This window comes from Balaenoptera acutorostrata, chromosome 8, assembly GCF_949987535.1.
Source record: "Balaenoptera acutorostrata chromosome 8, mBalAcu1.1, whole genome shotgun sequence".
Taxonomy (NCBI): domain Eukaryota; kingdom Metazoa; phylum Chordata; class Mammalia; order Artiodactyla; family Balaenopteridae; genus Balaenoptera; species Balaenoptera acutorostrata.
Window position 1 is genome coordinate 73,770,146 of NC_080071.1, and position 27,722 is coordinate 73,797,867.

The 27,722-nt window shown below is 45.4% G+C and overlaps 1 protein-coding gene across 2 annotated transcripts in view; it reads left to right on the top strand.

Annotated features, from left to right (window-relative positions):
* SMARCAL1 (SWI/SNF related, matrix associated, actin dependent regulator of chromatin, subfamily a like 1) overlaps window positions 1-21,079 on the top strand; it is a 56,232-nt gene extending 35,153 nt beyond the window's left edge. For both annotated transcript variants that reach the window (XM_007187883.2, XM_057551573.1), the window contains exons 12-18: window positions 2,163-2,381; window positions 8,289-8,359; window positions 11,601-11,703; window positions 14,415-14,597; window positions 15,707-15,807; window positions 16,750-16,846; window positions 20,212-21,079. In XM_007187883.2, the coding sequence (XP_007187945.2) occupies window positions 2,163-2,381; window positions 8,289-8,359; window positions 11,601-11,703; window positions 14,415-14,597; window positions 15,707-15,807; window positions 16,750-16,846; window positions 20,212-20,430 (993 nt within the window). In that variant the 3' untranslated portion in view covers window positions 20,431-21,079. The remainder of the gene's footprint in view (window positions 1-2,162; window positions 2,382-8,288; window positions 8,360-11,600; window positions 11,704-14,414; window positions 14,598-15,706; window positions 15,808-16,749; window positions 16,847-20,211) is intronic.
* The last annotated feature ends 6,643 nt before the right edge of the window (window positions 21,080-27,722 follow it).

Here is a 27,722-nt window from a genome sequence, read left to right on the forward strand (position 1 = left end):
GAGCTCCAGGTGAGGCCAAGGCCCTACATACTCTGCGCAAAAAGGACAGAGGAAGCCTTTGAACAGGTGGAGTGGGAAGCATGATCTCAGGCTCCCCTGGTGGGCTCTCATCAGTGGGCCTTTGCTCATAAATGTCGACTCATTATAGTGAATCGCGCCTGGTCAGCAGGCCAGAAGCCTCTGACCTGCAAATTATCTCTATGAATACGGTGCCAATGGAGCAGCTGCCCCTGAGCTACAGTCTGCACAGCTTCCGTTCTCCAAAAATGGCAGAGGAAGCCTTGTAAACAAATGCCACTGCAATCAAAATCGTGATTTCTGGACTTCCCTGGTGACGCAGTGGTTAAGAATCTGCCTGCCAATGCAGGGGACACAGGTTCGAGCCCTGGTCTGGGAAGATCCCACATGCCGCAGAGCAACTAGGCCCGTGAGCCCCAATTACTGAGCCTGCGCGTCTGGAGCCTGTGCTCCACAGCAAGAGAGGCTGCGATAGTGAGAGGCCCGTGCACCACGATGAAGAGTGGCCCCCGATGAAGAGTGGCCCCCGCTTGCCGCAACTGGAGAAAGCCCTTGCACAGAAACGAAGACCCAACACAGCCATAAATAAATAAATAAATAAATAAATAAATAAATAAATAAAATTTTTTAAAAATCACAATTTCTAAAACCTGTATTTTTAATAGATTTACTTAATTAATTAATTTTTTTTTTTTTTGGCTGCGTTGGGTCTTCCATGGCTTTGTGCAGGCTTTCTCTGGTTGCCGAGTTTCTCACTGTGGTGGCTTCTCTTGTTGCAGAGCACGGGCTCTTGGCGCACGGGCTTCAGTAGTTGTGGCACGTGGGCTCAGTAGTTGTGGCTTGTGGGCTCTAGAGCGCAGGCTCAGTAGTTATGGTGCATAGGCTTAGCTGCTCCGCGGCATGTGGGATCTTCCCAGGCCAGGGATCGAACCTGTGTCCCCTGCATTGGCAGGCGAATTCTCAACCACTGCGCCACCAGGGAAGTCCCTACTTTCTTTTTTTCTTTTAACTGTGGCCAGATTCTTGCATTAAGAGAAGCCACTGAAAAGAATGCCCCATGCCGAGCTCATTTTCAACCCTATACCGTGAAGGCATTTGCTGAGAACTTCCAGTTGATTTCAGAGTGTATTTTTTTAAAAGAAGAAGCAGTTTTTGATCATTTTATTTCTCCACCTTTGGCTATCTCTTCCTGCTGTCAATTTAGCAGAGGTTTACAGGACACCTATCACATCTCCAGCATTATACTAGGTCCACTGGCCCTCGAAAATGATCAAGCCTAGCCCCTGCCCTCGGTGGTTCACAGTCCAGGGTGGGGTGAGGCACGAGGGAAAATGAGCAGCTGAAACCCTAAGGCAGCAGACACCCTGGCTCCCTGATTTTCTACAAGACCGTAGAAGTCAGTCCTGTTTCCAGTAAGATTGTTAGTGAAGGACAGGGTTTTTATTTTAATTGGTAACGTCTTCTCTACCTGTGTGGTAGGAAGTAGACATTCTTGCTCACTGCCTCCTTGAGCTGCTAAATGAAGGAACCGTTTTTATGAAGGACTGCCTGGGCACTCTAAAACCCTCCTCTGGTTTCAGCAAGACTGCAGCACCTGTGTTCTGGGTTCTCTTCCCTTCCGCTGCCTCCACCATGGCCACCGCAATGGCATTCACCAGGTCACGCATGGTGAGGCCCACGCTGGGGAAGAACAGCTTCGTAATCCCTGTAAACCTCATCAAGTAAAGATATTACAGCGTCATCTGTTACCTTGTGCACCAGGCTCTGTAGGGTAAGCCCTAGGGAAAATTTCTGCATTTAGTGTATGGGAAGAGTCTGACAAGCTGAGTGTCTCGTTTGTTCTTGAATGTAACAGGCACCAAACCGCTTGACATCTTGCCTTTGCTGCCAGAAAGGTTAGCGCCAAATTGTGGGACGCCATGATACACGTTTTTGGTTCTCTCATTCCTGACTTTCTTTCTTCCTTTTCCTTCCTGTTTCTCATTTGTATTCTGTGAGGTTTTATTCATCCCTTAAAGCCACTTGAAGTTCTCTGAACAAAGCCAAGGGAAGAGAGGGTTGTGAGAAGGCCATTCCCGGAGGTGACGGCTCTGGTCCTGGCCCTGGAGACTCTCACGAGCTGTGTCTCGGTTCTGCCTCCACAGCTGCCCTGGGGATGGGATTATTCAGGCTCCTCCAACCTGGGGGAGCTGAAGCTCCTGCTGGAGGAGACGGTCATGCTGCGACGCCTCAAGGGCGACGTCCTCTCCCAGCTCCCAGCCAAACAGCGCAAGATGGTGGTGGTCGCCCCAGGCCAGATCAGCGCCAGGACCAGAGCTGCCCTGGATGCCGCGGCCAAGGAGATGACCACCAAGGACAGCACTGTGAGTCCGGGGCTGGAGATGGGGATTGGGAGGTCCCCTTGTGCACAGCTGTTCCTTCCCTGGGGGGGCACTGCAGAGCTGACCCAGAGTCCCCCGACCTTGTCTTCCCGTAACCTCTCCCCCCCGCCCTGGGCAGGATGGTGATCCCGCTTCATTTCTCAGCCTACCTAGTCCGCTTCCAAAATCTCTTACTAATTTGCAGTTTTCTACTTGTGTAGATCACTGTTGACGGACAGTCATAGAGATAAACCCCAGGGCAACCACAAGATGGTGATACATATTCTGAATCCCTCAAAGAAAGTTGGAGTTTATATTTAGTGTATTTTGAGAATACTTCCTTTAGTAACGGTCGTTAGAAATTAGTCCTAAGTGTATTTGTTATATATGTTAACGCTCTAACCATCCCATGTCATTTGCTTTAGTCAAAAAAACAAATTGACATTTATATAACAAAGAGTTTTCAAACCCTCTTAACCTTTAATCCTTATTATGGTCATTTATGGTTGGCAACAAGTTGTCACCCCCATTTTATAGAGGGGGAAACTGAAGCTCACAGAGAGTGGGATTTGCCCAAGGTCTTATGGCTACTCCATGGCAGAGCTGAGGCTATAACCAAGCCTGTTAGCCCTTATGTATTAGGGCTCTTTCCACTATGATGACTTTGTCTTTTCAAAATACTTTCATTTCATATCTGTCTTTAGTGTTATACTGTGCTAAGTGCTATAAAGTAATCTATACCAGCCCCGTTTCTGTCCTCTTGGGATAAAAACCTTGCAATTTTCATTCCCAAGAAAATGACAGTCATTGACATTTTCTGACATTATCATAAAGCATTATCTGGGCTTGATATTACCCTGTATACAGAAACTTAGATCTACATGAGATACCAGCCTTCTGGGAGAGTACAAAATAAATAAGATGACAGGAGACAGAATGTGTGATTTTTTTTTTTAATGTTATTTTACCATGTGATGAACAAGACTGGCTAGTAATTTTTAAGAAACAGTGTAGGGTAGAGGATGCACTGGTAACTTGTCTAGCAGTATTTAATTTATGCTGTATTATACATAATAATCAGGATGGCCTGGAGGAAGTGAGCAGGCATAATCTCTTTGCCGTGGAGTTTTCAAATAAAGTTCCTTAACATTGATGTGGACATACAGACCAGTGGTTCTCAAATTATATTTCACTGGAACCACGAGCAGAACCAGGGTGTTCTGTTGCTAAAATCAGCATTGGTGTCTTTTTCTGATTTCTAGAGAAAAAAAGGCAGTGAATAAAAACGTTTTCTCAATTTTAGTTTTTTCTTAGAACTTTCTTAAACCTTTAATGTCTACTAACTTTTGCCCACCAGTGAACTCCACCAGACAAGGAAACCAGTGAACATGTATAGCATATGTAATATTAATGGGAAAAATTCAGATGTATGATCTTTTTAGATGCAAAGGTCTGAATGTTTATAAAATGCTATGTTTTAGTTCCTTGTGTGTGTGATGGAAGAAAGTCTATTAGTATTTCGTGGGAGTGCCCAGAGGACACCGTCACCTGTACCCAGTCCATCTCCTGAACCAGGTGGTGGACAGCAGCCAGTGTAGACAACTGACAAAGCGGTCTGTGGGCATTAGAATTGAGGAGGAAAGTCACATGAAGTGATCAAGAGGCAACTGTCAATTGTGCAGTATGGCCAAAAAGAAAAAGAAGTATGGGAATTTTGAACTTAGTGCAGCAAGGTTTGAAAGCATTTTTTAAACTTTCTGCCAATGTACATAGTTAGGTGAGTGGCTCTTTCCAAAGATGATTTCAGATGTAACCTGCAAGTTTGATTTCTGAGTTTATCGACAGTGATGTGAAATTGACTAGGCTGAGCCATGGAAATCAGGAATATTGGGTGTTTATAACTCCCCGTAGCTATGCAAATCCCTTAAATTCTTTGGGATTTGTAGATATTTTCTTCCCTAAAAAGGGGAGCCACGACCTGCCTCACAGGCTTGGTGCTGGAAAAGTACGAAGGACTTGTGACAGTTGCTCTGAGTCCTACCTGTTGTGTGTGATTGTTGTCTCTGCTTCTTCAGCCCAGAGTCTTAACACTATTTTGCAGATTGTGAAAACAAACCCTAAATTGCAGTGTAATTCCTCAAGAATCCAGTGGAGAAGGGGCCTTGAGTTCTTCCCAGTCCAGTGCTTGAGAATTGCTATGTGCTTCCTTGGTGTCTTGGGAAATTTAAGTTTGTCCCTAAGAGAGAGAAATTGAATAGATACAGGTTGCCTTCAGCAGGATGCTCAAGCCAGATACTAAATTCTTTTAGATAGTAAGACAAATTCTTGAAAATTTGGTTTTCTTTTGTGTTCTTTAATGTAAATTAATTTTTATAATGAAAAATCCAAGTAGCAAATGAATTTAGGAGCATGACCCTTTAGAACATCAGAACCTTTCTTACTGTAAAGCCCCAGATTTGGTGCATCTACAAACCGTGGGCCTGCCTGGGAGCACCCTCCTGCCACCTGAACCCAGGCCGGGGAGCCAGTGTCAGCCGGGGCGTGGGCCAGACGGCCATCAGCATGCCTTCCAAGCCCTGACTGGCTGTGAAATCCTGAACTGAAAGTGTTAAAATGGAGAATCATGGTTTTGTGGTTTTAGTCTGTGAATCTGCAGAAAGGACCCCACCACCACCATTTTTATAGTGACTCTGTAGCCCCAAGTTTCCCTGCAATTTTACACATTATGGTGGTTCCAGCAAAGCACTGCTAGCCTGTCAAAAAGTGATTTCTTTCTTTGTTCCCTCACACCTTCCCATCTGGAGGAAGACATTTTTTAAAAAGCTTTAAATCACAGAAGCGAAGGTGAAGCTGCCAATTTATAAAACATAATGTACAGTGAAAGCTTTTTCTCCTTTTCAGCCAAAATAATAGATAGCTCTTCACAGGCTGAGAAAAGCTGACTCTAATCATCTTTTGTCTAAAGCCGTTTTTTGATCAGCAAGACCAGGAACAGAAAAGCGGAGCTGGTCCACGCAGACTTCCTGGTGATGGCATCAGCTCACCTTTCTGCCGTTTGACAATCCATTTAGATTGCAACGTAGAAAAATAAATTCAGAACCCAGTGGATCTAATTTAATAAAAATCTAAGAGGCAGGAGCAAAGAGTGCAGGTTATTTAAAATTTCCCAGGGACTTCCCTGGTGGCTCAGTGGTTGAGAGTCGGCCTGCCAATGCAGGGGACACGGGTTCGAGCCCTGGTCTGGGAGGATCCCACATGCCGCGGAGCAACTGGGCCCGTGAGTCACAATTACTGAGCCTGCGCGTCTGGAGGCTGTGCTCCGCAACAAGAGACGCCGTGATAGTGAGAGGCCCGCGCACCGCGATGAAGAGTGGCCCCCACTTGCCACAACTAGAGAAAGCCCTCGCACAGAAACGAAGACCCAACACAGCCATAAAATAAAAAATAAATAAATAAAAAATAAATAAATAAATAAATAAATAAAAATTTTCCCAGTCCATGGCTGACAAAAGAAGTAAGATAGTTAATGGGCTAGTATTATGTCTACTCAGTTTGGGGAGCTTTTTTTTTTTAAGATAAAACTATTGATTTCTCCCACATTAAAAATACAATAGATATCTATTGTATAAAATCTGCCAAATAAAGAAAAGTATAATATGTAACATTTATTAAGTGTTTTTTATCACTATACTATAAAAAAGATTAACCCATCTATTTATATTACATAATTTTGGCATATATCATTTAGGTATTTTTTCTATAAAATTTATGTGTATTTTGCTTTAAAATATATATTATTTATCTCTCTATATATATATTATAACTTATGTACATAAGCAACATACGTATTTTAAAAGCAGAATTGGGATCTTATAAAGATACATCAAGTGGGGAAGAAAGCAAGTTACAAAACTGTATCTGTACCCTTTTCCATGTTGTTGTATGTTCTTTTAAAACATAATATTTGAAGACTGCATGTTTTCTCACCTGGCTATATTGTAATTTTGCCAATCATTTGTAGTTGGACATTTGGTTATTTAAGTTATTTCAGTTGTTCACTATGCTAAGTAACACTACACTGAAAAAGCAGTTTACATCTGAATTTGTGTACCTCCAATTCTATCCTGAGGATAAATTTTAGGAGTGAGTTGCTGCATCACAGGGCATGGACATATTTTGAAGACTTTTGGTACCTATTGATAAATCAGCCCCAAAAGGGTTATTAGCCCAGGGTACCATCCCCCAAGCTGTGTGTAATAATGATGTTTGTTTTCTCACACCCACATTGGCTCTGCGTATTAAATCTTGGGGCAGGGTTTCTGAAAGTGCTTTTTACCATCTCTCCATCTGTTTTGCCCTCTTCCTTTCTAAGAGCAAGTGTGGAGTGAGTGTGGGTGGGAGGGAAGGACCTGACAAGAGTCTCTGAAGGAACAGGAGTTTAATTGTGGATTGAGAATGGGTGGGGTGCAGTCTGCTTGAGGCATACACGCTGCGGGTGAGGTCGTCAGATGGGAGCCTGACACTGTGCCTTCAGCATATCCTACTAGGGACGCGTTCGGTTGGAGGGCCTAACCTGCTGCAGGGGACCCTTTGAGAGACACGAATGGACTCCATGTGAGTTCATGGGCCACACGCGAAAAGTGTGTGTGTCCAGAGCCTCATCAGAATCCTGACTGGGCCTGGGGCTGAGAAACAAGTTAAGACACACACACAGAATCACATCTTCAATGTGAGTTCCCAGGAGATTAGAGTTGTTTAATTGAACTGCTGCCACAAAATAGGAGGGGGACGGTGCCGACCACTGCCACGACTCATGTAGAAAATGAAATGGATCCACTACCCCGTCAGTGCCTCTATGGATTCCTATGGTTCCTGGGTCTCTTTCTTCTTTTTTGTCAAGGCCTAGAGGAGAGATGCTGTTTAAAGCCAAAAAACGATTTTGACCAGGTAGCTTTTCTCACCATCTGTGGTGTCTGTAATTTAAGGTACAGTCCAGCTGTGACTGCTTTCCTGAGTTATTAATGAGTTCAGGGCCATAGGCGTTATTACTGTTGGGTCACCTCTTGGTTCCATGAGGAAGCTGCCATGTCAATCACTGGCCTCACAGGGCCCAGGACCAAAATGTAGGAGCATCTATAAACCCATGCTGGCTAGTGGAAGGGGATGGCTGCCCTATCAAGGATGCTGAGAGTATCTGTCCTCTCTGGGAACCCAAGAGTAATGGTAAATGTTGTCTCATGTTGTTATGAAACTGGTTAAGCACCTCCTGTGTTAGCATTCTTTACTGGGATTTATTAAGATGCAAACTCTAAAGAAAATACCATTTCCTCTTGAGGGAAGTCAATTACCTTCTGTGGACACAGGCCAGAAACGTGAATAACATTTTGAGATGATACTAGAATAGACTAGTTGGGGTCAGTTGGAAATGACTCAGTAAGTCTTAGAGGTGAGCTTCGTCAGTTGGGTACGGACACAAGTTGGCAGAAGGAAAGGGGTGGGGGAACATCGTGGGCCACTGTCATGTGTAAGTTGCCACCAGGCTGTAATACCTAGAGTAAATAGGTGTGCTTAGCAGGGCCGCCTTCCCGCTGAGCACATGAGCTTGGTATGGATGGTGAAGCACTACCTGCAATGCCCTTCCAAAGAGCTTGCATGTTCCTTGCCTCATTGGATTCTCACAACAGTTCTCGAAGGGTGACAGAATAGCTGTAATGCTACTTTGTCTCCCAGGACAAAACCAGAGTCCAGACAGTTCCTGTGGCGTGGCTAAAGCGAGGGGATAAGTCAGGGCCTCTTGGCTCTGGCGATTGATGTTGGGATTTGTAAAGCTCTTGGTGGTGATGATCATGTCAGCGTGTCACGGAGTTCTCAGAGTGGGAGACTTTAAACCCTCGATTTCTCCTTCCACAGAAACAGCAGCAGAAAGAAGCCCTCATTCTCTTCTTCAACAGAACAGCTGAAGCTAAAATCCCATCTGTCATGTAAGTGGTCACCAAGTGTCGACTTCTCTCTCTCTCTTTTTTAAAAAGAAATACCTGTTATCTTAGTCCGTCAGGACGGCTTTATTGCTCTGTAAGAAGTGATTAGAGATTTGAATGACAGTTGCCTTGAATATAAAGTTTAGGGCACCACGGCCTCATCACCCAGGAGGCATAAGTAGGCTTGTCGCTGGAGCCCTGCCAGGATGTGCTTGGGGTCCCTGTGAGATCCTGTCTTAACCCAAGTGAGCTGGAGCTGTAGCCACTTATGAGCAGGGTGGGGTGACCCAAGCACTGAAGGGAAGTTTTCCTCTTGCTAAGAGAACTGTGGTCACTTGCCTGTAGGAAAAAAATTAGGGGTTTCACAGAAGACCAAGAAGCTGCCTTACGGAGATTCTCTGGTCGTCTCCAAAGACATCATGTTTCAGATGTCATTTACCTAAATAAGAAAGAAGGTGAATAACATCGTTTGTTCAAAAGATATGGGCAAGTGGCTGTTGTCACACTTGGTCTCCTTCTGCCTTCTCAACTAAAGCTGGTGTAATGATTTCTGTTCTTAAAATTATTCACTGACTTGAAAAAAAAAATCTCAATTGTCTGCCTTGGCTAAAGAAAGAAAAACCCACTGCTGTTCACATATCACTGAGATAGAAACTTGAAGCAAGTCTAACAATGTGCAGCTTGCCTAATTTTTTACTGATTAACATTTGTGTAAGACTCAGGCAGGATAATGGTCCAAGTGATTCAATTACAATGAAATGAATTTAGCGTGGGTTGAGCGGTCCCAGATTGGCTGTGGGGACCGAGATCCATGGATAAATGGAGACCCACAGCCTGCCCTGCCCTCTCACTCAGCCTCTGCATCTCCCAGCCTCACAGGCCTCTCCCTCCGCACCCTTAAGTGTGGTTGGAGAGTGAGTTCGCTGCATTGTTCAAATCACAGACTCTCCGCAAAGACTCCTGAATGTTGGGCAGCTCTCCTTCACCCTCTGGGCACTGCCCTTTTCATTTATGATACTGTTTAAGAGACCAGTGAACTCCAGATGTGGTTTTTATGGCCCGGAAACTTCTCTCTCAGACACTAATCTGAATTGCCTCCACCAACATTTTTCATGTGCTGCTGAATAACACATGGCATGGGTGTGAGCCCCTTCCCTCGCTCTCTCAGCTTGTGACCTACAAAATCCAGGGTCCATTGAGTGCTGGGCCCAGAGCCACCCTTTTCCCTTAGGAATTTTAAATCTAACCATTTTCACCTTATAAATAAACTTCGGTAATACCTTGTCTTAGTCCATTCATGCTGCTATGACAAAAATATCATAGGCCGTGCACCTTAAACAACAAACACGTATTTCTCACAGTCCTAGAGGCTGGGAAGTCCAAGTTTAAGGTGCTGGCAGATTCAGAGTCTGGGGACAGTTCTCTTCCTGGCTCGTAGACAGCCATCTTCTCGCTGTGTCCTTGCATGGCGGAAGGGGAAGGGCGCTTCCTGGGGTCTCTTTTATAAGAACAGTAACTCCATCTCCTCCCATAGGCCCCACATTGGGGGTTCGGATTTCAGCCTATGAACTGGGGGGCAGGGACACAAACATTCAAATCATAACATACCCTATACATACTTTTTCACAATTCCATGATAAATTATATAGTGATTTATAGTTTCCAACAGTTTTGACATCTGTTAACTCATGTCACATTTATAGACTCCTCGTGAGATCAGTAGAATAAGTTAAAATGCAGAAACTGAGTAAATCTAACGTAAATCTCTAAACTTCAGAATCATACAGCTAGTAAGTGGAAATTAGATTATAAATCTTAAAACCCCAATTTCCTCTGATAGTTGCTTTTCTTCCCATTTTTGCTGTTGTTGGTTTTCATTTTAATGGACATCTTTCAATATAAAGCCAAGGTTATTGTGGTCGGCAGATATTTCCAGCTTGGTAACTCAGGGACGTGAGGAAGGGCAGAGCAGCAATGCCACGTCTGAGATGTAGAGGGACGAGAGGCATTAGGAAAACTGGGGGCCGTGGTGTTTATGGGCTGGCCAAGTTGATTGTATGGCCTTGTGACTTTCTGATGCTGTAGCAGTTAACTTTTTTGCTTATATCATGGCAAATTTTATGTCTCTCAAACTAATTAAAGTAGATTCTATTAGTACGAACAATTCACAGATTGAACTCAAATCCATACCATAGTTAGTCATAGTGTTGTTTGAAAAAATTCTTAGATGTTTAGAAGAGAGTCCACTTACCTTTTCCCCACCTACCTGTACTGTAATAGGAAACCTTGGAGGTTTGTTCTTCTCCAAGGAGAGCAATGTCTGTTCTTTGCCCAGACACACCCACGTGTGGGGATGGCCTCAGGCAGAGCGAGGGCTCCTTGTGTCCTGTCCGAGGAAGCTCACCTTCCCGCCGCCCGTGCAGGAGCGGTGACCTGTACTGGGACTGGGAACCCTCTGCAGGGCGCTAGTGCCAGGGCAAGCTTGGGATCTGCCAACTGGGTGACTCTCCTCCTTACAGCTCCTGGGGGTCGCTGCCTTCCTTTAAGGCCACAGCTAAAGACAAGGAGCAGAAAGTCAAGAAAAAACACAGTGGATGGAGGAGAGAAGTAAATTAAAAGCAGAATGAAGACCATGTAAACAAGGCCTTTTCACCCCATATTCCTTGGCCTTGGAAACGAATTCACTTACCTCTGCCTTAACTGCTGGCCCTGTGGTTTGCAGTCTGATGTAGGAGGGAGCTGGAGGGCGATCCCTGACGTCTCTTCAGTATTATTACTTACGTCTCAATACTACATTTCCAGAAATTTATTACTGTCAAGAATCCCTCAGTCCCTGCCCAGGCATTTTCAGATCTGTAAACGACACTTCAATTTTTATTGAAAACACATTATAATGATAGTAGCAGCCAAAGTGCAAACTGTTAATTATCTTGTATGATCCCAGGAAATAAGAATGTTTCAGTAACCTATCAGAGACATGTAAAACGTAAGGATACTTTGATTTATTTGTGTTTGGGAGATGACTAAAAAGTACGGAAGAACTCTTTCTGCATATGGCGGAAGATGACTTCCCCACGGTTCCTGAGGGCAGGGGGGAGAGGTCAGCTCTCAGAGGAGGGAGAGGATGAGCTGGGGAGGCAGGTACCCGGAAGGTATCTGCTACAGATGCAGTCACTTTTCAGTAATTAACCTCAGCTGGATTGCGTTTGTGTTTAATTTATTGTGTTGTCATTGTCAAATGCAGTGAATATATCCTGGACCTACTGGAAAGCGGAAGAGAGAAGTTTCTAGTGTTTGCACACCATAAGGTGGTCTTGGATGCAGTTACTAATGAGCTTGAGAGGAAGGTAAGCTCCCTTTGAAATTCAGCGCAGGGTGCTTTTCTTGTTTGTGTGTCAGCTGCTAAGCAGGCCAAGGTCAGATCTGAGCAAAGAAATGAGATGAAGGTTTCCGGAAACATTTCTGACGACTTTCCGAATAATTTTTCTTGCTTGTAGAACCATGAACAGGTTTGTTTTAACCCATCTTTTAAAATGTTTTATTTTAATAGCTTTATTGAGGTATAATTACCATGCAATGAACTGCACATATTTAAAGTATACAGTTGAGCAGGAGTGGAGGTAGTTGTTGCACAGAAGGAACAAAAAGTGCCCACTGAACTGAGAAGGTATCCTGAGACCTAAAAACAAGGCAGGCAGCTCCATACAATCAATGGATCCATTTATTAAAGGGTAACTTACTTGGAGGGTAGGATTGGGTAGATGGTGATCCAGAGCCTTTGCAGCTGCACTCTGCAATGCTGAGGAGCCACTGGAACGATTTTATAGTTAACCTAGGGTATAGGGGTATGTGCTTGGAGACAGGAAGCACATTCCTAAGTCAAGATTTATGATGGGTTACTAGCCTCCTGAGCATCAGGAATGCGTCAGTGAAGGTTGTCATCATCGGAGACTAGCCGAGCATACAGGCCACCTGGACCTAATGATCATTAAACAGTGTCTATTAACTACGAAGCCCTAGATGACAAAGGAGAGATTTACTACAGTACAGTACAGTGTACTACAGTACAGCCCAAGGCAAGGTCACTGGAAGGACAGGAGGAACTGCACGGGCCCAAGATGGTGTCAGTTATGCTAACAGCCACACAGTAGTGAATATATCCGTCAGCCCCAGAAGTTTCCTGCTGTCCTTTGTAATCCCCGTTTCTCCCCATCCTCCCGTCTCCAGGCCACCACTGATCTGCTCTCTGTCACCATAGATTAGTTTGCATTTTTGGAGCCTTATATAAATGTGGAATCATACAGGATCATACAGTGTGTAGTCCTTTTTTTTTTTAATCTGATTTCTCTTACTCAACATATTTTGAGATTCATACATGTTACTGCATGTATCAACAGTTCATTCCTTTCTATTGCTGAGTAATATTCCATTGTATGCATGTACCACACTTTATCCACTCACCTGTTGGTGGACATTTGCCAACCCATCCTTTTTTTTTTTTGGCTGCATTGGGTCTTAGTTGCAGCATGTGAGATCTTTGTTGCGGTATGTGGGGTCTTTAGTAGGAGCATGTGGGATCTTTTAGTTGCAGCATGGGGACTTCTTAGTTGACACATGCAGACAGCCCATCCTTTTTTAGTGACAAGTAGAAACCTGCCCAAATGTGAGGAAATAGATAAATGGTTAAAGCATACTGTTGTTGCATAATGAACTATTACACAGCCATTAAAAATCATGTTTTAGAAAACATTTTAAGAATTTAGTTTATTTACAGTATAATGTTTATCAGAGAAAAGCAAGATATAGAACTTTTTATTTAAAAGATGTAGCATACACATTGAGAAAAGAGTGATGGGAAAAAATAGATTGGTAATTTATTTTCCTCATAATGTCTGTCTTTATCATTAGAAAACAATAAACGCCACTTAAAATAAGCTGATCTCAGGAACCTAATCCTGTGTTTCCCCTAGGGGAAATTATTCAGTATTTGCTAATTCAGATTTTATAATAATGACCATATAGAACATAACTACTGTGAATAACAAGAAGTAACTACATAAGGTTATAAGGCATTTAATATATATATTAAAATTAAATTTTTAATTGCAAATAAAAAAAAATTTTTTTTAAAAGAAAATAAGCTGAACTAAACATGCAACTATCAGATACAAGTCAGCAGTTGACTCCTGGGCAGTTATCCCAGAGCAGTGAAAAGTTACATTCCCATAGAAACTTGTACACCAGTGTTCACGGCAGCTTTATTTGTAGTAGTGCAAAGCTGGAACCAACCCAGATGGCCTGCCAAAGGTGAACAGGTAACCATGGTACATCCCTGCCACAGAACACTGCTCGGCAGTGAGAAGGAATGAGCTCTGGGTGTGTGTGAACCGACTGTACGTGCGACGGCAGGGATGATACTCCGGGCAATGATGCTGAGTAAAAAGCGCCCAGCCCCACAGGTTGCACAGCGTTTGACTCCATTTATACGTGTTCCTGAAGTGGAACATTTTAGAAATGCAGGACAGATCAGCAGGGACTGGGTGGGTGAGGGGGAAGCGGGAGGGAGGCGGGCAGGGCTATGACAGGGCTACAGAGCATCCCTCTGCAGTTACAACTGTTCACTGTCTCGCCTGTGAAGGCGGATACGTGAAAACCCACATTCGAGATAAAGTTGTATAGAACACACACACACAGGAGTTTAAGTAAAACTGGGGAAATCTGGATAAGGTCAGTGGATTGCATCAAAGTCAGTATCCTGGGTGTGATATTATGCTGTAGTTTTACCAATATTACCAGTGGAGGAAACTGGGCAAATCATACGAGGAATCCTTCTCTGTATTATTGCTTAAACTACATGCGAGCCTCCAGTTATCTCAACACAAGTTTCAATTGGAAAGGAAAGGAAAGACCGGGAAAGAAGCTCGGAAAGCAGTACGGAGTGGCGAGCTTGACGGTCCACCCAGCTTGGAGCCAGAGCAGCGCGGGGCTCTGTCCCTGGAGCCGTGCCGCCGAGGCCCCGCACCTGCGCCCACCTTGCTTCCCTCTCCTGTTCCCGCAGCGTGTGAAGCACATCCGCATCGATGGCTCCACCTCCTCGGCCGACCGCGAGGACCTGTGCCAGCAGTTCCAGCTGTTGGAGGGGCCCGCCGTGGCCGTGCTGTCCATCACCGCCGCCAACATGGGCCTCACCTTCTCCTCGGCTGACCTGGTGGTGTTCGCGGAGCTGTTCTGGAACCCCGGGGTGAGGGGCGTGCTCCTGGCTGCTGGCAGAGAGAGCCAGTGGCGGGGGGAAGTGGGGCCTCTGTGCGCTGTCCCTGGTGCCTGCGTCATCTTCCCTCTGTTTCTGTTAGGCCTGGTAAACACGCTTATACTTTGCACATCCATTGGCCGGGTATTACGTCTTCACAACAACCTGCTCAGTAGTAGGCTTATCGACCATCTTATTACCAATGGGAAGGTTGAAGTTTTAGGAGTCTCAGGATCCATCTCTCCATGAAGAAGTTGGAGCACAGAGAGCTCAAGAGCATAGCTGTCACTTACGGGGAGCACGTGGCAGCCCTGGCCCCAGGCCTCTGGCTTCCCAGCCTGAGCCCCTTTTATCAGCCGCCCCCGGGAGCCACTTTACCAGTGGGGCCGCAACAGGGCGACTGCGGTGGGTATTCCCTGAACATGCCCCGGGCGCCCACTGGCCTTACCCGGTCAGCTGTGGCAGCAGATGGAAGACATTTGTTTGGACTCAAAGTTTTCTCCTCGACTCCAGAAAGAAGTTCTTTCCCTTCTGACGTTCTGACCAGTGTGGCTCTCATCGACCACACGTCGGCGACGGCTGTAACGATGGGTGGGCTTAGAGCATGAAGGCATCTTATAATGGCAACCATGTTCTTGGTTTTCATTATTCGTTGTAGGGTTTACCACCGTATAAAAGAGCCACCCTACCCCCTGATCATATATGGCCTCTCCTTGGGCGCGGTATCTCTGTCTGTTTAGAAGATAACTTTTCACTCCGTGGAGGGAGAGTGGCAGTGTGCCGGCTCTCCTTCGTCACAGCTGGTGGCAGAGCTGAAGCTGGCTCTCCCTCGGCAGCGCCCAGCACCTGGCCCGGCCCTGAAGGGCCATCCACAGCTACCCAGCTGCAGATTGAGGTCCCCCCTGCTGACCAGTATTGTGTTTGCTTCTCCCTTTTGTCAGATGACAGACCGTTTGTGGACAGAGGCTTGCAGGCCCCCTGCCACGTGACACGCAGTGAGGAGGAAGGGTTGTGGTGAGGCTCTGGGGCAAGAGGCCACCTGCTGTGGTGGGCTGAGCAGCTTCCAGCCTTGACCTACATGCATCCCGATCCCCGCCCCGCAGGTGCTGATGCAGGCTGAGGACCGGGTGCACCGCATCGGGCAGTCGAGCTCCGTGGGCATCCACTACCTGGTGGCGAGAGGCACGGCTGATGACTACCTTTGGTGAGGCCGCTGGGTGGCCCGGCAGTTGGGTTGACACCGATGACGTGTTCCCTTTGCTCCCTAAGAGCCTCTGCTTTGGGGCAGGTCTCCAGGGATCCACACAGAAGACCTGCTAGTAGTGCCCTCCCCCTTTCCTCATGACCCTGTTTGACCTCCTGCACAGTGTTACTGGTGGCTGCAGGGGGCATGAGGAAACCCTGTAGGAATAAGGGGACGTGGCGCCTTCCCACTGACCTGCGACAAGGGAGGAGAACTTATTGGGATGAAATGTAGGTGGAATTTTGTTGGTAAAACACTCTGTTCCCAGACGTGAAGGCCTTTGCTGAGTCAAGGAGACTGCCCCCTCGGCCCCCGTGTGAGGTGTGCTGGTACCGTAAGGCCACATGTTACAGCGCTGCTGCGGGGCCATCGGGGGAAAGGGGCTCACCCCGGGCCATGTAGTGCTTCCTTAGCAGAGACGGGGTCAGATTTTTAACTCGGGGGTTTCATGTCCATTACTTAAGCAAAAACTCCCCAAATGCTCCCTCCCCATTTCCATTTCCCCCTTCCTCATATTGTTTCTTGATTATCTCATTAGTTTCCACTATCTATCTCTGTTTCCAGCATTATGACTAAGGCATCTCACCTTTATTTTGCGTGTGGGTGTTAATGGATTTGTTAATTGGGCAGCTCATAACAGCGCCAGGTTCAAATTTTTGTTGCAATAGCATTTATTTCCTACACATCTTCCAGTAGAAAGAATTTTGAGCCTGACGATGTGAGCCCTGACTTGGTCGGTTTACAATAGAGAGGTCAGTATTTCAGGATGGGCGTTTGTGCCTGAAGAGATGGAGAGATGTGAAACAGTGAGCGTGTCTCACAAGAGCAGGGGCTGGTCTCGCTGTAATCAGTCTGCTGGTTCTGTGCAGGTTGTTTCCACTGCAGCTCATTTCTCCCCAACAGGCCCCTGATTCAAGAGAAGATTAAAGTTCTGGGTGAAGCCGGGCTTTCTGAGACCAATTTTTCAGAAATGACAGAAGCCGCGGATTATTTCTACAAGGTAACACCAGCATGTGGCTGCCTGCCACTGGGGTGTCCAGAGGTCCTGAGCGGGACGGTGTGAATCACTCCTGGGGACCTCCCCCAGCTGGGGAGCTAAAATGATGGCTGCATTCGTTCTCGGGTCAATCCACGTGTGTGCATCCGTTAATGGAGAAGTGCTGGCATTAACTCCTGCTGCTTCTGACATGCCCTCCTAGATCCTCGAAAACCAGGGCCTCCAAATGCTGCCTCTGCCATCAGGCCATTAGAAACTGACAGAAAACTCCCCATGGCAACAGTTGAATTGTTGCAAAAAGTACATAGCAACACCACCGGAACACATCCCCCGCGCAGAATGGGGAGTGTTTCACATAGGGTATTGCTTCTGTGTAGCATATTTTCCCTTCTGTTGCTGCACCTTATTCTCAGTGTCTCCCCATTTTATAGAGGGGTGAGCAGAGACTTGCGGAGCAGCAAGACTGTCCCGCAGTCAAGGGTCACTTGAAGCCAGCCCAGGCGGAAGGCTTCCAAACTCAGCCAGCGTTCCCTGTGTGACAGCCCCTCTTATTGTCAAGGAGAGTGAGAGGCCGGTGAGCATCCTTCCGTGACCAGGTGGAGCCTTGTCAGAGGTGCTGAGAGGAGGCCTGTTTGCCTCTGGAGAGGGCAGCCCAGGGCCCAGCAGGCCTGCCCTGGCCTAGCTCTCCAGCCCCATGGCTGCCACAGCCCTTCCCCCTCCATTTCAATGAAACAAGGTAGAGAGGAGCCAGAGTTGCAAAGACTCCCAAAGGCTGGTCTTCTTTCACCTGCTCGGGTGGTTGACAAGGAAGGTGAGAACTCGGGAGGTCCTGCCTGATGGAGGGCGACCCCTGGGGGGTCATTTCTAATGAGAGCATGGACAGAGGTCTGAGCCTCGTGTAGAAAGGCGGCCCTGCGCTTCAGGAAGGTGACATGCCTCCTCCTTCCTGTGGAATTGCCGAGCATCAGAAGCTGAGTCAGGTCGACACGATCTTGTAGGTGACGCTAAGACTCGTCTGAGGATATAATCTTTCATTTACATTTGCTTGCAACTAAATTCTTTCTTTGTAATGTAATTATTGGGATAAATAAGACTCGGGGGAGATCATATTTTTAAACACAGGGTATAAATTATCCTTATAATTAATAAGCCAATTTTAAAACAACCTTCCTTTTAAACTTTTTGAAGAACTGTCTAATTCAGTTGAATGGTGACTGTTTTGACAGAGCCTTGGTTGTTATATGCCCTTTGAAAAGAAAGAGCCTTATTTTTAAAGGATTCTCAACTAATGAGAATAGGTTTATTTATAACTCATTTATTTATACTGGCCTGACCCTCAGTTGCTTTGAATTAGTTAAGAATTTCTGCCTAGGGACTTCCCTGGTGGCGCAGAATCCGCCTGCCAGTGCAGGGGACACGGGTTCGAGCCCTGGTCTGGGAGGATCCCACATGCCTCAGAGCAACTAAGCCCGTGCGCCACAACTACTGAGCCCGTGCTCTAGAGCCCATGAGCCACAACTCCTGAAGCCTGTGCGCCTAGAGCCCGTGCTCCGCCACAAGGGAAGCCACCGCAATGAGAAGCCCGCGCACCACAACGAAGAGTAGCCCCCGCTCTCCACAACTAGAGAAAGCCCGCGCACAGCAACAAAGACCCGATGCAGCCAAAAATAAATTAATTTAAAAAAAAAAAAAGAATTTCTGCCTAAAGTACAAATGGAGATTATCAATATTTATTTTGATTAATAATTATATCACTTTAAAAAAATTAAAATAGGGCTGAAAACTGTATTAACTATTAGGAAAAGAAAATGTTGCCTCCTGTATAGGAGCCAAAAGCAGAAGAGGTCATGTCTGCCTGCCTGCTGAGAAGGGAAGTGAAATATCGTCTGATCCTGGAACTTGCTTCCCTTTAATTATGCGTGCTCCAAGTTAGCACATAGCGTTGCCATCATGTCCTCAAATGCACATGGACAGCTATTTCTACCTGGAGTAAGCTGCCTTGTGGGTGGCATTTCCTCAACCTTGCAGTTGCTCAGACAAAAGCTGATATCACAGAGGAGGACATGTGGCTGGTGTGGGGCTGACCTTAATGACCTTTAATGTCACTTCCCATCTGAATAGCTGGGATCCTGAAAGGCGAGAGGATGTAGGGTACAGATTATTGAATAATCTAGAGTCCTTGCAGTATCAGTTTTCAAGAGCTTCACTTCACCAGTGTGGAGGGCTTCTGTGAAAGCAAAGAAATAGTGGCCAGTTAGGTTGAGACCTGACTACAGAGGGCCTGGAAAGCCAGGGAAGCAGCATTAGACTTGATGAGGTAGGCACAGGGGTGCCCAATGATGTGATAGGAAAATCTTGTTAGAGGATAGTCTGTAGGGAAAAATCAGCCTGGAAAAGACCGGTGAGCAGTTGACATGGGAAAAGGCCTGAGGTGGGAAGTGCAGTGAAGCCATTGCAGATCCAGGCAGGTACAAAGCAATGTGGCCCAAGTAAAGAGCCTGCCTACTTTACAAGAAGTATCTGGGAGGGAACAGACGGAGAAACCAACCTGATGCAGTTTGATGTGTGAGATACGGAGTCAAGATGCCCTGGTGATTGCAAGCTGGGGGGACTATGAGAATAGTGCGAGACCATCAAAACTAGGGAACAGGACCTGGTTTGGGGATGTAGGAGTGAGATGACAGATGGTTGTGGTTTTTAGACAGGTTTAGTTTTATGGACCTGTGGGAGGTCAGTGGAGATACTGAATATGTGCCTCTGGGTTGAATGATGGCCAGGGTTAGGAATTTAGACAGAGGAGAGATCAGCAAAGGGGTGAGAGCAAGCCTGTCGTCTGCTGTGGTCTTAACAGCTGGGCGTGATTTTAGCACTACACCATCATTGTCAATGCATAGATGCAGTTGGAGGGCATTTTGATCGTTTGTAACTTTAAGGTAGTCAGAAACAGGTACATGTATCTACTTATCAATATGTTAAGTGTGTGTTTTATAACCACTCTGAAAATTAGGTATAAACCGTGGCTGAACACACCAATTTGGGAGTTGAATTACAGCCTAACTAACCTCTTAGTGGAGAAAGGCTTGGGAGCTATTTCAATATTGAAATACTGATTTGTAAAGTTAGAAGGGAGAAAACATTCCCAACATAAATTAGTGTGAGAGCAGGTCCTGTGTTGCTTTCACAACCGTTTGTTTTTTGTTTTTCCTTCTTTACCCAGCAAGCTGCAGAGAAGCTAAGAAGCCAGACACAAAGGCAGTGAGGCTGCTTGAGTGATAAATAGTTTACTGAGCTTGTCCCACAGTGGTGGAGAGAGGGTCAGTGTTGGTGCCTGGGTGCTGATGTCTTTGTCTTTTCTTCCTCTGGTGAAGGACCCAAAGCAGCAGAAGATCTATGACTTTTTCCAGAAGTCCTTTGAGGAAGACGGAAGCGACATGGAGCTCCTGGAGGCAGCGGAGTCCTTTGACCCGGGAAGTGGTTCCCAGGACACGGGAGACACACTGGACGAAAGCACATTGACAGGCAGTCCACTGAAGAAGAGCAGATTTGAATTTTTTGATAACTGGGACAGCTTTACCTCTCCTCTGTAAGAGGGGCCAAAAATGCATTAAAAATCATGGAATTTATTAAAATAAGGCATTTTTTTTGAAAGCCTATGCTCCTCTGGTCATTACCACAGTGTTGGTCTCTGTCTCCAAGCCCAGCGGGTTACCAGGCCAAGTGTCAGCATTTCCTTTCATTATGTGTGGGTTTGCTTGGGTCTTAAGTAACCTTAGCTTAACCTACTGAGAAACAGACAGTAGGCTGTAGTAGTGGTGATTCATGTTCTTTAATTAACGAGGTGCTTCCTACACAGCACCCGGAATCTAGATTTGTAAAATTTATTGATTCAACAAGTATTTATAGAGCACCTAATATGTGCCAGGCCCTATTCTAAGTGCTGGCAGCAATTCACTAAAGAAAAGAAGAAAGTACACGCCTTTGCCGAAGTTATCATGTAACAGGAGAGGCAATAGTTACATGTTCTACGAAGAAAAATACAGTAAGCTAAGGGTTTACAGCAGGGGTTGACAAGCTTTTTCTATAAATAGCCAGATAGTAATTACTTTTGGCTTTATGAGCCAGGATGTCTGTGTTGGAACTACTCAGCTCTGCTTCTGTGGTGCAAAATCAACCATTAGATAATCCGGAACAAGTGACTGTGGCTCTTTTCCAATAAAATCTGTTATGGACACTGAATTTTGAGCTTCTCATAATTTTCATGTGTCACAAATGACTATTATTTTCAACCATTTAAAAGCATGAAAACTGTACTTGGCTCACAGGCCATACAAAAACAGGCAGTGAGGAGGATTTGGCCCACGGATAATAGTTTGCTAACCCCTGGTTTAGAGCAGCACCGTCCAATAGAAATATAACACAGGGCACATATGTGTTATATTAGTATTACTAATTTGATCCTTCTTTATTTCCAAAGAGTATTTTTAAAAATGAAGGATCAAATTAGTAATACTTTTTTTAACCCAATATATTCAAAATACTGTCATTTCAACATAATCACTATTAAAAAAATTATTGAGAAACTTTTTATTCTCTTTTTCATACCAAGTCTTCAAAATCCAGTGTGTATTTGACACTAACCGCACATCTCAGTCTGAACTAGCCATGTTTCAAGTGCCGGGGGCCCCTGTGTTGGCAGCGCAGGTTTAGAGACGGGTGCGGGGAGTGGTGTATCACGTGGGAAGAGGAAGGTGATGACACTGGAGAGAGGTGGGCCAGATGATGTAGCGCTCCCGGGTCATGGTAAGGGTTCAGATTTCATTCCGAACATGAATGGAAGCCACTGACTGGTTTTGAGCGGGGGTATGAGGCAATCTGATTATACTGTTAAAACAGCACCCAGCTTGTGCATAGGAAAGAGATGAGGAAGGATGAGCGAGGGACTGGTTGGGTAGGAGGGGCTACTGAGCTCTTGCAGCCGACCACAGGGGCGACGCTGGGGTGGGCCGAGCCAGGGAGCAGTGTGAAGGAGGTGGGAAGTGGTTGGAATCTGGATATATCTTGAACATGAAGCTGGAAGAATTTGCAGATGGATTGCCCAAGGGCATTTGAGGAAGAGTCAATACTGAGACGGGGGGGTGGGGGGTGGGGGTGGGGGTGGGGGGGGTGGGGGTGGTTTTGCCTCAGCAAATTGACGGTGCTCCTGGCCACTTTGAGATGAAACAAAAAGCGGGAGAAGTTGGGGGACCGGGCGAAATCAAGGGTTGGTTGTGGACTTGCTGAGTTTGAGATAGCCACTGGACAATGTGTGGCAGCCCTGGAGACGCCCACCCAGCTCCCCCTTGGAGGAGGGACTTGCTGCCCAGCTGCGGAAGTGCAATCAGCAAATAGCCTCCACCTGGCCACAACTTCCGGTTAGTCTCAGGCCACAGAAAGCCACTTTGTCTGAGGTTACACCCTTCCCGGGGCAGCCTGCATCAGTGACTGAGCAAGGTGGGTCTGATGTGGGACACCGCTGATGGGCAGTCTTCACTGCATAGCTCCCACTCCACGCTGGGTGGTCAGCGGCTCTTCAAGGCCTGCCTTGCAGCTCACCTCCCTCTGCCCCACCCTGCTTCCTCCTTTTTCCTTTCACAGGTGATCCCTAAAAAACATCTTGCACCCCAAACTCCGTCTCAGTTTGTTTCTGGAAAACCCAGCCTGTAGCAAGGTCCAAGCGGAGATGTTCTGTAGGCAGTAGGGTATCTGTCTTCTGATTCTGCCTCCACCGGATGTACGTGGTATTTATAGTCATGCAGCCAGATGAGATCATCTAGGGGTCCGGTGGCTTCAGGAGAAAAGCAGATCTGACCGAAAGCCAAGCACTCAACTTTTAGGGTTGGGAAGAGGAGAAGGAGATCCAAATGGGTGTCCAGGATGGGGATTTTTTTATTTAAGTGTTTCAAAAACAAAGAAGTTGCTGCTCTAACTGGTGTTATAGGAAGCCAGGGGCCAGGTGTAAGTGAGGGCTTGGAGTGAGACCAATGTTCTTGGCGGCAGTGAAAGCTGCCTAGTTGTGCTGGTGTGATGGTGTGTGGCTTGTCTGTTAAGCCTGAATCGTTTTGCACTGTGTAGTAGATGCAGGGCCCTGACCAGGATGAGCACTTTTCGCATACTGACATTATGAACCCCACCTCGGAGGAACGTAGTTAAATTTTCATTGTGCAGATGCAGAAACTGAGCTGAGGGCATCTCAGCTGGGAAGAAGCAGAGTGGCCTCTGCAGCCTGGTTGTCCCCCAAGAGCCCACTCTAGGCGTCAGTGTGCTGTTCTGCCGGGGCCGGAGGCCCACAGTGCTTTGGGGGGGCCTGTGAGCAGTTTGTTACACGGCCCCCTCCTGAGGGATTCGGCCCTGGCTGTGAACCTGTGCTGGCTTCCCTGCAGGCCCCCAGCCGCCTTGCTGCTCTGCTCAACGAACCAGAACAAGACCCTGGAATGCACCCCTTTCTCATCCCTTTGACTGTCCTTTCCTGGGCTCCCAGACAGCTCCAGTTGAGAGAGGGGATCTTTGGGGGCCACCCAACCCCCCTCACTACTACTGTTCAGGCTTACTGACCTCTCAGCACAGTCTGGACTGGGGGTCATGTCCTCTGTAAACTCCAGCCTCAGGAAATAACTAGGAAGATGCTGACCTTTCTGCTTTCCTCTGTCAACCTTGGTTTTTGGTGATTGTGCTTCCTATTAATCACAGTGTTGATCCGCTGCTCCTGGCTTCCCTGCAGGGTCAGAGCTCTTCGGAAAGTCCAGCCTGAACACCTAAGTCTAAGGAGCATGAGTTGCTTCTTCTGTCTTTCCGAGAAGGATTGTGGAGATTAGCAGCTGAGCCTGCATCCACCAGCTTATCCTGCCATGAGAAGCCCTGCTGGGGCCCCAGATATCCATAAATGATCGGGACTTGGGTTTCCTCATCACCCAGTGACATGAGAACTACCCACGGTTGTCTGGAGAAAATTCAGGGCCAAAGGCTTGGGAGAGAACTCTTGTCTGGGCTCTCCTTTGGGCCACCTGAAGTTGTCTCACACCATCTCACTCCCAACTCTGTATTTATTTTTGTATTTTGTGAGCTGTCAACATTTTTGTCTATAACACGACCAGTCTTGCTGGAAGCTTCCAGAGGACAAATGATTGTCTATCTAAATTCTACTATAGAGAGGGAAGACAACAGAAGCAAGAAGAACTACAATTCTGCAGCCTATGGAAGGAAAACCACATTCACAGAAAGATAGACAAAATGAAAAGGCAGAGGACTTTGTACCAGATGAAGGAACAAAATAAAACCCAAGAAAAACAACTAAATGAAGTGGACATAGGCAACCTTCCAGAAAAAGAATTCAGAATAATGATAGTGAAGATGATCCAGGACCTTGGAAAAAGAGTGGAGGCAAAGATCAAAAAGATGCAAGAAATGTTTAACAAAGACCTAGAAGAATTAAAAAACAAACACCTAGAAGAATTAAAGAACAAACAAACAGAGATGAACAATACAATAACTGAAATGAAAAATACACTAGAAGGAATCAATAGCAGAATAACTGAGGCAGAAGAACAGATGAGTTACCTGGAAGACAGAATGGTGGAATTCACTGCCGCAGAAAAAATAAAGAAAAAAGAATGAAAAGAAATGAAGACAGCCTAAGAGACCTCTGGGACAACACTAAATGCAACAACATTCACATTATAGGGGTCTCAGAAGGAAAAGAGAAAGAGAAAGGACCCGAGAAAATATTTGAAGAGATTATACTTGAAAACTTACCTAACATGGGGAAGGAAATAGCCACCCAAGTCCAGGAAGTGCAGCGAGTCACATACGGGATAAACCCAAGGAGAAACACTCCAAGACACATAGTAATCAAACTGGCAAAAATTAAAGACAAAGAAAAAGTATTGAAAGCAGCAAGGGAAAAATGACAAATAACATACAAGGGAATTCCCATAAGGTTAACAGCTGATTTCTCAGCAGAAACTCTGCAAGCCAGAAGAGGGTGGCATGATATACTTAAAGTGATGAAAGGGAAGAACCTACAACCAAGATTACTCTACCCAGCAAGGATCTCATTCAGATTCGATGGAGAAATCAAAAGCTTTACAGACAAGCAAAAGCTAAGAGAATTCAGCACCACCAAACCAGCTCTACAACAAATGCTAAAGGAACTTCTCTAAGTGGGAAACACAAGAGAAGAAAAGGACCTACAAATACAAACCCAAAACAATTAAGAAAATGGTCATAGGAACATACATATCGATAATTACCTTAAATGTGAGTGGATTAAATGCTCCAACCAAAAGACACAGGCTTCCTGAATGGATACAAAAAAAAAAGACCCACATACATGCTGTCTACAGGAGACCCACTTCAGACCTAGGGACATATACAGACTGAAAGTGAGGGGATGGAAAAAGATATTCCATGCAAATGGAAATCAAAAGAAAGCTGGAGTAGCAATACTCATATTAGATAAAATAGACTTTAAAATAAAGAATGTTACAAGAGACAAGGAAGGACACTACATAATGATCAAGGGCTCAATCCAAGAAGAAGATATAACAATTATAAATATATATGCACCCAACATAGGAGCACCTCAATACATAAGGCAACTGCTAACAGCTATAAAAGAGGAAATCGACAGTAACACAATAATAGTGGGGGACTTTAACACCTCACTTACACCAATGGACAGATCATCCAGGCAGAAAATTAATAAAACACAAGCTTTAAATCACACAATAGACCAGATAGATTTAATTGATATTTATAGGACATTCCATCCAAAAACAGCAGATTATACTTTCTTCTCAAGTGCACGTGGAACATTCTCCAGGATAGATCACATGGTGGGTCACAAATCAAGTCTCAGTAAATTCAAGAAAACTGAAATAATTTCAAGCATCTTTTCTGACCACAATGCTGTGAGATTAGCAATCAATTATAGGGAAAAAAACGTAAAAAACACAAACACGTGGAAGCTAAACAATACGTTACTAAATAACCAAGAGATCACTGAAGAAATCAAAGAGGAAATCAAAAAATACCTAGAGACAAATTACAGTGAAAACATGATGATCCAAAACCTATGGGATGCAGCAAAAGCAGTTCTAAGAGGGAAGTTTATAGCAATACAAGCCTACCTCAAGAAACAAGAAAAATCTCAAATAAACAATCTAACCTTACACCTAAAGGAACTAGAGAAAGAAAAACAAACAAAACCCAAAGTTAGGGCTTCCCTGGTGGCGCAGTGGTTGAGAGTCTGCCTGCCAATGCAGGGGACACGGGTTCGAGCCCTGGTCTGGGAGGGTCCCACATGCCGCGGAGCAACTAGACCCGCGAGCCACAACTGCTGACCCTGCGCTTCTGGAGACTGTGCTCCACAACAAGGGAGGCCGCGATAATGGGAGGCCCGTGCACCGCGATGAAGAGTGGCCCCCACTCGCCGCAACTGGAGAAAGCCCTCGCACAGAAACGAAGACCCAACACAGCCATAAATAAATACATAAATAAACCCAAAGTTTAAAAAAAAAAAACAAACCCAAAGTTAGTATAAGGAAAGAAATCATAAAGATCAGAGCAGAAATAAATGAAATAGAAACAAAGAAAACAATAGCAAAGATCAATGAAACTAAAAGCTGGTTCTTTGAGAAGATAAACAAAATTGATAAACCATTTTATTAGCCAGACTATCAAGAAAAAGAGGGAGAGGACTCAAATCAATAAAATTAGAAGTGGAAAAGGAGAAGTTGCAACAGACACCGCAGAAATACAAAGCATCCTAAGAGACTACTACAAGCAACTCTATGCCAATAAAACGGACAACCTGGAAGAAATGGACAAATTCTTAGAAAGGTATAACCTTCCAAGACTGAACCAAGAAGAAATAGAAAATATGAACAGACCAGTCACAAGTAATGAAATTGAAACTGTGATTAAAAATCTCCCAACAAACAAAAGTCCAGGACCAGATGGCTTCACAGGTGAATTCTATCAAGTATTTAGCAAAGAGCTAACACCCATCCTTCTCAAACTCTTCCAAAAAATTGCAGAGGAAGGAACACTCCCAAACTCATTCTATGAGGCCACCATCACCCTGATGCCAAAACCAGACAAAGATACTACAAAAAAAGAAAATTACAGACCAATATTACTGATAAATATAGATGCAAAAAATCCTCAACAAAATACTAGCAAACAGAATCCAACAACACATTAAAAAGATCATACACCATGGTCAAGTGGGATTTATCTCAGGGATGCAAGGATTCTTCAATATACACAAATCAATCAATATGATACACCATATTAACAAATTGAAGGAGAAAAACCATATGATCATCTCAATAGATGCAGAAAAAGCTTTTGACAAAATTCAACACCCATTTATGATAAAAACTCTCCAGAAAGTGGGCATAGAGGGAACCTACCTCAACATAATAAAGGCCATATATGACAAACCCACAGCAAACATCATTCTCAATGGTGAAAAACTGAAAGCATTTCCTCTAAGATAAGGAACAAGACAAGGATGTCCACTCTCGGCACTATTTTTTTTTTTTTAATTTATTTTTGGCTCTGTTGGGTCTTTGTTGCAGTGCGCAGGCTTCTCATTGTAGTGGCTTCTTTTGTTGTGGAGCATGGGCTCTAGGCACGCGGGCTTCAGTAGCTGTGGCACACGGGCTCAGTAGTTGTGGCTCGCAGGCTCTAGAGTGCAGGCTCAGTAGTTGTGGTGCACGGGCTTAGTTGCTCCACAGCATGTGGGATGTTCCCGGACCAGGGCTCAAACCTGTGTCCCTGCATTGGCAGGCAGATTCTTAACCACTGCACCACCAGGGAAGTACCCTCGCCACTATTA